Here is a 12,487-nt window from a genome sequence, read left to right on the forward strand (position 1 = left end):
GGAGAAGATGATGGCAGCGGGAACAGAGGACGGCGGCGGGAGGGGCTGGCGGTAGCGGCGGGAGAAGAGAAGCAATATTTCAAACTACAAACACATTTAAAACCCAGATTCTTCAATAATTTTAAAATATTTGTAGATTTATATATATATATATATACACGCACGTACATATATATATACCTTTTTACAATGGAAGAAGGGGGAGGTGACGAGCGGACTTTGGGCGGATAGCGGCGTGGGGTGGTGATGGGCGGGCTTGGGGAGGTGACGAGCGGACTTGGGGCAGCCATCAGCTGGCAAGCGTCAAAACAGAAAATTTAAAAAGGGGGAGGAAGTATGGCGGCTAGGGTTGAAAGTGCTTATTATCTCAAGATTAGCAACAGTTTGATTCTTTTGCGTCGCTATTAGCAATGATTTTAAAGTAATTAGTCTCTAATAGCGATGTTTTGCTTTTAAATTTGTCTCTAATAGCGACGTTTTATTTATTAATGTCTCTATTAGCGACATTAAAGACGTCGTCATTAGAGACGCATACCTTTTATTCTATCGCAATTAGCGAAGGAATATATATTTAATCGTAACTAGCGACTTTTTCTAATTAGTTAGTCTGTAATTATAACGAAAAGTATTTTTTGTTATCGCTATTAGCGACGAAATTTATGAACTATTCGCTAATATGATTGTGTGCACATTTGGCGACGACCTATGTTGTTTGAAGTTCGTACTAAATAGCGACGAACATCAACATTTGTACTCATCGCTTTCATTTTTAGCGATTGGATCGGGTGGTCATAGGAGCCAGTGGGGCGGTTGGCTCCGATGAATGAACATGACCAGGGGCTGTACTAGGACACGGAGCTGTTGCCAGAGGATGGGGTTGGATTTTTAGTATCGATGGGATGAGAGGGGAGAGAGGGTGGTCGGTTACAGGGACATAGCCTGGGGGAGTGCGATAGGGAAATATTGATTCAACAAAGCGAACATGACGGGAGATAAAAACTTTAGAAGAGGAGACATCAAAACAGATATAAGCACTTTGAGTGAGAGAGTAGCCAAGGAATATGCAGGCAGAGGAACGAGGATCAAGTTTGTGATGGGTATACAGACGTAACCATGGGTAACAGAGACACCCAAAAACTCAAAGTTTGGTAAATTTGGAGGGTGATTGAAAAGTTTTTCAAAATAGGATAGGAAGGAAAGGTTGACTTTGGGTAGGCGATTGATGAGGTAAGTGGTAGTGGCAAAAGCATAGGGCCAGAAAAGGGTGGAGATAGAGTCTTGGTGAAGAAGGGTGAGGTCAGTTTCAACAATATGGCGATGACGATGTTCAGCATAGCCATTGTGTTGGGGAGTGTGGGGAGGAGTGGTAAGATGGGTAATGCCTGATTGCTCTAAAAATGGTTTGAGAGCAAGGAATTCACCATCATTGTCAGTGTAGAGGGAGGGAGATAATTTTTCGATGGAAGTAATTTTCGACCAATGCTTTGTAAGTGGGGAAAATGGTTAAGACATCCGATTTACGTTTTAAGGTATAGAATCATATGTATTTGGAGAAGTGATCCACGAAAATGACGTAATATTTGTAACCATTAATGGAGAGAACAGGTGAGGTTCAGACATCCGAAAAAATTAATTCAAGGGGAAACGAAGATGTAAGAGTAGAATTAAAAAATGGTAATCTATGGATTTTATTAATGTGACAAGAATTACAATCAAAGTGCGAAACTGAATGAGAAGAAATCGGTAAAGTAAGGGAAGATGCAAGATTATGGATAATATCTGGGGAGGGGTGACCAAGACGAGAGTGCCACAAAGCCAAAGAGGATGCAGTGGCGAGGGCAGCCGAGGGCGGTGGAGAAAGGGTCGATGGGTGCGGCCAGGTTTAGATTCCATCCTTACAAGGCCTCGTGCAGAGGATGGCCCCCGTTAGAAGATCCTTCACCTGAAAAAAAAAAAAAAAAAAAGAGGAGAAAAAGGTAAAAGAGACATGGTTAGTGTGACATAATTGAGAAACTGAGAGTAAATTCTTGCACATAGAGGGAACACATAAAATATTAGGTAGGGAGAAAGATTGGGATGACGAGGGCAAGGTGAGAGTGCCAGTGTGTGTAATGGACAAACCAGTGCCATTTCCAACAACAATGGAGTCTGAACCATCATATCGAGCATGGAGAGACAGATTGGCTAGATCCGTAGAGATGATGAGAAGCACCAGTGTCTAGTAAAAAATCAGAGGGATATGGCGTGGACAATGGGGCAGCTGCCTTGTGTGCTTGAGGAAGAATATAGGCTGGCCGGGGCGAAGGAGCCAACGCTGGGGTGTACTGAAAAGAAGGGCAGCCTTTGGCGGAGTGGCCAGTGACAACACAAAGCTGACAGCGAACAAGATAAGGCCGGGGAGTGAAGGGCGCCAAGGGCTAGCGAGGAGAAGCCGGTGAAGGGGCACTGTAAGCCCGACCCCGCCGCCCGAAACTAGGACGAGAGGAGGCCGACGAGGCACCGGCGGGATGTGGACGGCCAGAGCAAGAATTCATGGAGGCAGTGGTTGGCGTTGTGGAGGGAGGCGGCACAGCAACAGCAAGATGAGCCTCAAAGGTAAGAAGCTTCTCATGTAGTTCATCAAAAGAGAAAGCGGTATCCCGAGCTTGAATTGCATGGGATAATTCCTTGTAGTTCTCATCAAGACCATGAAGGATCTTGATGGTGAGATCTTCGGAGTCAACAGAGACACCCATGAGAGCGAGGGTATCAACCGTGACTTTGATTCCTTGCATGAAATCGGTAATGGATTTCAATCCCTTAACAGGATTCGAAATTTGTGCCTTAAGTTGAAGGATGCGACCTCGGCTGGGAGAGGCATAAGTCTTGGAGAGAGTCGTCCAAGCATCAAGCGAAGTGCGAGAAGCAGCAATGAATGGGATTATGGTGGGTGAGAGTGCACCAATAATCGCATTGAGGAGTAGTTGATCCTGACGAACCCAGAGAGAAAATTTTGGATTAGGAGATACACATGCGTCGGTAGTGATGGTTGGGGTGGACAAAACTTGGAGTCATCGACATAGCTAGCCCATCAAATCATAGCGAATAAGAAGAGACTGGAACTGAAGCATCCATGAAGGATAATTAGTAGAGGTTAGTTTGAGAGGTGCTTGAGCAGCCACGTTGATGGCGGTGAGGGAGGGTGTGGCAGTGAGATTGACGGCAACCGAGGAAGCCATAGAGGGACGGCAGCGGCGGGGAGGGGAGTAGGGTATTTTAGCGGCGTAAGCCAAGGACTTCTGATACCATATAGAATTTTGTGAGTGAATGATTTTATTAATCACAAAGTAAGGTATAAATACAAGTGAACAAGATTTTTATTACGACTAGATAAGTACAAATAAACTCCTAATTTAAACTAAGAAATACAAGGATATAATCTAACAAATCTTTTATAATATTCACATAATATTTAGTTAACATGCAGCATATAATCTTTTTCCATATAACCCAAGTTTCTTCTTTTTTGAAAGCAACTTGCACCAGTTAAAAATTTTTCATAACATTATTTCACTAATAATAAGTAAGTGTCATATTGAAAGAAAAATTAAAAGATAATCAAGCGTCTCGAAATGGAAGATTATATATCTTTTGAGATTGTCTCATGGATTTATGTCTGTGAGATGGTCTGATCCAAATCATATCTATAACAAAAAAAAATATTTTTGACATAAAATATAATTTTTTCATAAATACGATCAAATCGATCAAAAATATCTCAAAAAATTGATTCGTAAAATAATCACGTCAAGAGTTTTGTGAAAATTGAAATACATTGTTTAAAATATGGCGGCATGGAAAGAAGGGAAAGTGATTTGAAAAACAGAGAAAGAGAAACAGTGAAAGGAGGACTCGTAAATCGATTTAAGATTTATTGTTTTCGATTATTATTTTATTCATTTTTATATATTTGAAAAATTCTAGTAAAATAAAAGAATTGTCATTGACCAAATAGGTGGTTGGAGGGCAAATTAGATCGGTACGTAGGGTTGTTAGATTATTTGAATAAATATATTTTATGTAATAATTGGGTACTTGGGGGTTATTTTATTTATGCATGATTCTAACATGCAAGTATGTGGTTGTTAAAAAAATATTAATTTAGTATTCAATGAGACATGCATGCGTGTATTTATACATCCATGATCCATATATACTACACTAATATTATTTGACATCAATTATAGTCCAGAACATGCATATACTAGTTTATATTACACTAACAAATCTATAATTTTTCTGCCAAAAGTCATCCATGAAGATGCTCATGAGGAAGCACAAGAAAACGTTGATCCAACTGCAGATCGTACACATTCCTATACTCCACTGTCACCGCCTCCGATTTCTGCAACTGCAGCTGTCGGCCGCCACCGGATGTCTGCTGCTTCTCTTTGCAATTCTTTCGTTTCTGTCTCCGCCCCTGCACCTTATGAACATGAGTACCTCTGTATGTCAGAATTATGATTATATATGTTCTTTTTTCGTTATATATGTATATCTGAATTCTTGCATTTTTTTTTTCTTGGTGAAGATTTATAATGGAATCATTACTCTTTTCAATATTGAGTTTTGAGTTTTGAGTTTTTGGTGTTAATGTCGTTATATGTGAATTGTAGATGAATGGAGGAAGCATAGGGCTTGAGTCATGGAGTACTTCAAAAAGATCCGGTTTGTATTTGGGGTGCAGTAATGCCAGCAGTCATTTTATAAGTAAATAGACTACTACTACTTTCTCTCCCATTTCCTTTTTTATTTCATTATAATATATATAGGGTGTACACCGAGTCTTACACGTTAGGTTACACATGATACTTAAAATTACATGATTATCATTGCACTTTAAGTATCATGTGTAACCTAACGTGTAAGACTCGGTGTACACGTAGCATTACCATATATATATATATATATATATATGTGTGTGTGTGTTACACAAATTAAATATCAACAATTATATATATCACAACTGTTTTAAATGTATTCAGTTTAGTTTCAACCCAATTACAAACGTGACAACAATTATGTATCGATCTCACAACTGTTTTTATGTATTCTGTTTAGTTTCAACCAAATTACAAACGCGACAGGTCACTTTCGTTACATTAATTTGGAAAATAGCTAGGATTAATAAATCTTATATACATTATATATATAAGATTCTTATAATTACTAGTTTATTGTCATTAAAATTTTATGGACATTTACATTCACAATTGATCAGTTATCCAATTCTTTATTATTGTAGCAGCCGAAACGAATACAAAACCTAATAGGTACTTGTTGATCGAAACGAAAGGTGGTTTAAATCAACAAAGAACAGGAGTAAGTCTCACAAGCCAATGCATTGATTCTTGCTCAAGAAAATTTCGTTTTCGTCTTCTCTACTTATCTCTGTGTGAATACATTCGTTATGTTGTCGAAATTGAATCTTAATTATATAAAATATAAATATATATATAAACATATATATTTGCGTCACTTATTAAAAAAAAGGTTACATATATATTGTCACTTATAAAAAAGGATTGAATTGCCAAAAATTAAATATAACATACTAAAACCGAAATTCAACTATATTTTATTCAAAAACAACAAACAATATTTAAAAACTAAAATCGCGATTTCTTTGTTCACAGATAACAGATGCTGTCGTTGCAGCTTATATCTTGAATGCCATCCTGGTTGTTCCAATGTTGGACCAAAAATCTTTCTGGAATGATACGAGGTTGAATAATAATTTCGTTATTCAAGCGTGAAATTATATATGATAAATGATGTCCTAACAGTAAATGGATCTATATATATATTTTATGCGCAGTGACTTCTCTGAGATATTTGACCTAGACTGGTTTAAGACATCTCTGTCAAATGATGTAAAAATTATACAACACCTTCCACACAACGCAGGCAAAGTTGTGACTATGTCTGTTCCATGGAACTGTGATCCGGAGTGCTACCGAACTCGTATCTTGCCGCTCTTTAACGAAAATCATGTGAGTAGTGTGATGCATGTGTACGTTCCTTCTTATTTTTTTGTGCTACAAGCATTTGATATATATATATATCTTGCGTGCCTCCTCAGGTGCAGGCTGTTCGACTTATTAAGTATGATTTCAAGCTGTCGGATTGGCTCGCGGACGTGGATTTACAGAAACTGAGATGTAGAGTTAATTACCATGCTTTGAGGCACACTAATCCTATTATTGAGATGGGTAGGAAACTGACTGAAAGAATGAGAATGAAAAGCGAGCATTTTGTTGCTCTTCATTTAAGGTATGTACGTATACCAAAACTTAAGCTTCATTTGCAATATGCATGTATAGAATTTTGTTATGGATCGTCCATGCATGACGATATCTCAGACGATGCTCACATGCAGTAGGTGTTTAATTACTATATCAATCAAAACTCTATATATATATAGTTTACAATTGACTAGAAGAGCATTCATTACTAACAATTGGCTAGCATTTAACGTAACAGATACGAACCCGATATGCTGGCATTTTCTGGATGCTATTATGGTGGTGGAGAGAAAGAAATACAAGAACTAGGCACGCTAAGAAAGAGATGGCCTACTTTACCTGTAAGTCAGACCTATATACACCATGAAAAGTTATTGTCACAGTATATACAATACAAGTAAAATCGGCAGTGGAGCCCAATTAGTGGGATAATATAATGGCTTGTTGTTGTTGTTGTTGTTTTTGTTGTATGAACGAGTGACATTGAAACAAAAATAATAATGCAGACAAAAGATCCCAACGAAGAAAGAAGGAATGGAAAGTGCCTGCTGAGTCCTGAGGAAGTTGGGTTGATGATGAGAGCTGTAGGATTCGGTGAGGACGTGCATATATACGTCGCATCGGGCAAAGTATATGGAGGTGATGAAACACTGGCACCTCTCAAAGCCCTTTTCCCAAATGTTCACACCAAAGAGAGCATTGCAAGTGAGGAAGAACTAGCAGTGTTCTCCTCATATTCCTCTCGCATGGCCGCATTGGACTTCATTGTTTGCGATGAAAGTGATGTTTTCGTGACGAATGATAACGGAAACATGGCAAGAATGCTAGCTGGGAGGAGGTAAGCCAAGGGCATACATACATACATATGTTCGTGATTCCTTCCACCAATAGAAAGTTTTTTTGCATATTGGGAAAATATTAACATCAGTCATGCCTCATGTGTTTGTCTCGCTATGATTTAGGTCTAGTCAAATTAAAACTGGTTTATACTCTTGTACGTTTCAATATTTTGAAATTTGAAAGTGGACATATATATGGTTCTTTTATTTATTGTAGGAGATATTTTGGCCACAAGCCTACAATTCGCCCCAACGCCAAAGGATTGTATCCGTTATTTCAGGCTCGGCTCCACATGGAATGGGGAGAATTTGCCTCAGAGGTACGAAAAACCCAGATTGGTTTCATGGGAGAGCATAATGAGTTGAAGCCGGGAACAGGTGCATTCCATGAAAATCCACAGCCTTGCATCTGTGATTACTACTCTCAACCAAACACGACAGAAATGTATTCTAAATTTCTACGGTCGAGTTGATCTTCAATTATATTGGTGGTATTTTTTATTTTTTTTTATCAAGTCAACAAAAATGATACGTTTTTAGAAAAAACAATAATTTGTACATAAAAAGATGATGAGTTCAACTGATCCCATCAGTCCAGTTGTATCACTAATTCCTTGAGGGGCATCATTAATTAAGGGGGATGTCATACTCAAAAGATAGCAGCTAAAGGCACGGCTGAGTAAAGAGTAGTACTCTAGATATTACAAATTCAAGAATCAAGAACTGCCAGAAGATATAGCTTCATGCTACAGCTTCATCATATATCAAAGGGAAGAAATCATCATTTATGATTTAGTCAAACAAAGATGAAAAACACTTCTTAAAAAGGAAGAACTAAAGAGCAGTGGAGCAATTTAAACTCTTGATATCAAAGGAATATTGTCAAAAAGTTCTGTCAATATCAAAAAGATAGAAATTGTTAGAATATACGAGGTTTTGATATTGGCAAACCTAAGACAAATTCATAGGTCAACTGATTCTGTCCAGCTTCGAACGCAAAAGATATGAACTGTACAAACTTCCGAGGTAAACAGAAGAAATCAACTGAGTTGATCATTGACCAAATCTCAACTGAAGACTTGAAGTAAACTGCATTCAATTTAGGGAGCTAAACTGAATTAGTTTCCCTAAAGTCAATCTGCTCCAGCTAACTGCACTGCTACAGTCGAGTCAAACTGATATATCAAAGCAAAATGAATGATCGACTAAACCATCCATAATACTGTGTGATCGCTACATCAGTTTAATTCTTATGGATAAGATCATACGTATAGATCTGACGCCGCAAAATCCAGAGCACAACAATGTACAAACATGTTAGGGAATGTACGAGAAAAAGACAAGCTAACAGCCACTATTTGAATTCGAAAGAGTCGTTGTCCGCCATGTATATATAAATACATATCAAGGGATACTTGAAAACACACCCGGATCCTTAGAGAAATACTCGCGCATATATTCAAGTTATCAAAGATAAACTAAACACCTTCAGTTTACTCAAAAACGTTTATGTTGAGGAACTCAAAGTTCACTTTAAAGAAGAAATCAAGAGCCGAAGAACACAAGCGAGCATACCAACATATCAGATCAGTAGGATCAAATTGTGCTTAAGTGTTGAGTTGTAATACAAGTGTTGTAGTTATATTTATCAGTTGAGGTACTGCAAACCTCGTTGTTACGAGAATCAGTCGAGGGCTGAGTTCTTGAGTCTAGGAGTTCTGGGATAGGCGATTGTGTGTAAGTCCTAGTCTTGGAGTGGGTTGTTGCAAAGTGTTGTAATAGTCAAAGTCTTCTAGAGTGAATCTTTTCGAGGTGGAAGAAGGGGTGACGTAGGAGATTTTGCTCCGAACATCTAGAAACAAACACTTGCGCATTTTAATTTCAGTTGCGCACTCTCACTCACTCACCGATCAAATCAAGACATTTGTTTATAAGTTCTAATCTGTTAGTCGACCTCATTCCGCACTCAATTAAATTTGGTTGATTAATTTAGACACGCGAGAAGAAAAGCAGTTTAGTTGACTAACCTTAACTGAACTCAATTTGCAAGATTCAGGAGTCAGCTGCTACAATGCATATTAGTTTGGGAAATTAGCATTCACATCCAAACCGATACTATCCAGAAACCAGTTTACCACCCCCAAACCGATCTTGATATATTCATTTATACACGTTGGAGCATAATTTTGTAAAATCACAATTTGAACTAATATTATATTTATAATAATAGAGTATTAGATTATATATTAGATATAAATATATATATATATATAATAAAAATTAAATCAAATAAGAAAATGAGCAAACAATAAATAGTAGATACACAAAATTTTAATTTTTTTATTTTAAAGAGTGCATGATATAATTTTTTAATAAATTAGTTAATTGAAGAGTCACGTAAATAAATAATTAAAAAAACACATTAATTATGTAATAATTGAAAAGGATAGTCATGTAAATTCACAAATAAACTCACATATTTATATATGTAATATATTAATAATAATAATAATAATAATAATAATAATAATAATAATAATAATAATAATAACAACAACAAGTAGTAAAAGTCACATGCGATGCATGTGAAAATATCTTTTATTATCAATAAGCATTGAATGAGTTGAGATGCGAATAGATTAGCGTGTAATGATTTTTATGGTATTTTAGTCAATAGTAAAATTTAATGTAATATAATATGTACATGTATTATAAAATGAGTGTGAACAATATTTGTTGAAAGATTTTATGTGTTACAAATCTAATTGAATATATAGTTGTCGAAAACCATGGTTGTAATAAATATTATAATTTTGTATAAATTAGACATTGAGAAAAATATAGAATTTGATGCATGTCACGACATGTAGGACCGAGTGATTGCTGCTTTACCAAAAACTGTAGCTCGTGGTAATGGTGCAACTCAAATCTTTTAAACCACACAGCAGCCCAAGCAATATGGTTTGATCGCTCTATCAAACAGGGATAATTATTGCACCATGACAATATCTCTTCCAATAATTGCACTCCTTGCAATCAATGGGAATCGAACTCATGACTTTGGCTCTGATACCAATTGTAGGACCGAGCGTTTGCCGCTTTACCAAAAGCTGTAGCTGGTGGTAATGGTGCAACTCAAATCTTTTAAATCACACAGCAGCCCAAGGGTCATGATTCGATTGCTCTATCAAGAAGAAAAATTATTTCACCTCAACACGACATATTTAATAAAATAAATTTAAGAAAAAATAATAATACATAGTGTTGAAAAATTATTTTACCACTATTGATTATGACAAAAAATTATATAGATAAGATATTCTAAACCTTAAATTAAATTACTGAGTCTTTTCTTCCTTTATATAACAACTTTTCTTTCTTTCACGATTTTTTCGTTTGTCATCCGTTTTTTATTCTTTATAAAAAAGCAATTTTCTCATCATCTTCATAATATTCTTGTGGTGTTATCTTCATCAATTATTTAAATTTTTATATTTTTATTCTTTGATTCTTTTTTGAACGTCCTCTTTTTTTATTTTTTATTTTTTTTATGCTCAAAATAGTTCTTTGCAAGAGTAGAAATAATTTCATTGTCTTCAATCTTCATTCTTGTGTTATTGTCTTCAATTACTTTTAAGTTTATATCACTAATGATCAATGATGTTATTGGACGCTCTTTTTTATTTTTAATTTTATGTTAAGCTGTTCAAAATCTACTATTGCAATGATTTTGTTGCAAAAACTTTTGCTTGATTTTTGAATGCTAAAATGCTAACATTCCGTCTTTTATTTCAACTGTCTTGTCTATTTTGAGAAGAAATGTAAATTTTTATTTATTTAGTGTCTCTAAAATCTTGTAGTATATTGAAGTATTGTTGTCCTATAGATAAAGTAAATTTTATTAATAACTGATAATAATATATACTCATTTAAATAAAAAACTATTTATATGTCTTAGTGATAAAATCAATATAATTTTTGACTTTTCAACTAATAAAAACATTTGTAATATTTTCGAACAATGTAACTCTTACAGTTTCAATGTCCATAATTTACAGTCATCATTATTTTATATATATTAACTATTTAAAATAAGATATTATCAATAACTCATGTAAGCTTATAGATATAATGTTTAATTTTTTTTTTTCTTTGGCACAATATTGATATCGAAGCTTACAATTATTACAGCTTGGATTTTCCATCATTTTTTTTATTAATCTTGAGAAATTATGACATTTTTCGTACCATGGATCCCTCTTTTTTTATCTCATTTATGTATACTTTAAATCGATATAATTTATAATGTATTTGTTAATAAGTGAGATACATTAATAACTCATGTAAGCTTATAGATATAATGTTTAATTTTTTTTTTTCTTTGGCACAATATTGATATCGAAGCTTACAATTATTACAACTTGGATTTTCCATCATTTTGTTGATTAATCTTGAGAAATTATGACATTTTTCGTACCATGGATCCCTCTTTTTTTATCTCATTTATGTATACTTTAAATCGATATAATTTATTATGTATTTGTTAATAAGTGAGATACATTATTAAAATTAATTAAATTAAACATTAATTTTGCAATTTTCTATCTTATTTGTTGATTGCTTATTTTACGAGTATTGATTTATGTTAAATAAAATTATATACAGATAGATAATTGAATTATGAACCTTAATTTAAATTATTAATAAATCTTTTTTTCCTTTATATCTTGGAATTTTATCTCTGTCACGATTTTTTTTATTTACCATGTGTTGTTTCTTCTCTATGAAAGAATTAATATTATCATCATCTTTAATAGCAATTTTTGTGGTGGATTTGCCCAAACCCGAGACATACCCCGGACCTGCTTGTGGACCCGTTTGAGCAGCTCTAAACTCACCTCGTCGGGGCGGGTTTAACGGGGCCCAAAGCCGGATTTAGAGACCCTGTATATTGTCATCTCTTTATTAAAGTGTTGTCATTCTTTAGATAAATTAGATTTTATTAATAATTGGTAATGATATATACTCTTTAAAAGAAAAAGTTATTACATTGTCATAGTGATGTAATCAATATAATCTTCAACATTACAACTAATAAAAACATTTGCAATATTTTTTAACAATATAACTCTTGCAATTTCAATGTTTTTATCATTTACAGTCATCATTACTTTATATCTACATTCACAGTTTAGAATAAAAATTGAAATTAGCAATAATTCATGTAAGCTTATAAATATAGTGTTTAATGTAGTTCTACATTGACACAATATTGATATTGGAACTTATGCTTTCTTATGAAAAAAAATATTGGAACTTATGTAATTAGTACATCTTGGATTTTCTATTGTTTTGTTGATTAAT

The 12,487-nt window shown here is 34.6% G+C and overlaps 1 protein-coding gene across 1 annotated transcript; it reads left to right on the forward strand.

Moving 5' to 3' along the window:
• Window positions 1-3,833: 3,833 nt before the first annotated feature.
• On the forward strand, window positions 3,834-7,596 carry LOC140889509 (protein ROOT HAIR SPECIFIC 17-like). The gene is made up of 9 exons (XM_073297225.1): window positions 3,834-3,893; window positions 4,656-4,749; window positions 5,285-5,361; window positions 5,676-5,764; window positions 5,858-6,032; window positions 6,128-6,312; window positions 6,523-6,625; window positions 6,791-7,122; window positions 7,341-7,596. The coding sequence occupies exons 1-9, from the start codon at window positions 3,834-3,836 to the stop codon at window positions 7,594-7,596; spliced, it is 1,371 nt and encodes a 456-aa protein (XP_073153326.1).
• The last annotated feature ends 4,891 nt before the right edge of the window (window positions 7,597-12,487 follow it).

Source organism: Henckelia pumila, chromosome 3, assembly GCF_033568475.1.
Source record: "Henckelia pumila isolate YLH828 chromosome 3, ASM3356847v2, whole genome shotgun sequence".
Taxonomy (NCBI): domain Eukaryota; kingdom Viridiplantae; phylum Streptophyta; class Magnoliopsida; order Lamiales; family Gesneriaceae; genus Henckelia; species Henckelia pumila.

Excerpts from the sequence above, each read along its gene's own strand:
- LOC140889509 (XM_073297225.1), top strand. The coding sequence starts at position 3,834 with ATGGAAAGAAGGGAAAGTGATTTGAAAAACAGAGAAAGAGAAACAGTG. Across the intron at positions 5,362-5,675 it reads TAAATCAACAAAGAACAGGA|ATAACAGATGCTGTCGTTGC; the intron begins GTAAGTCTCACA and ends CTTTGTTCACAG. Across the intron at positions 7,123-7,340 it reads AGAATGCTAGCTGGGAGGAG|GAGATATTTTGGCCACAAGC; the intron begins GTAAGCCAAGGG and ends TATTTATTGTAG.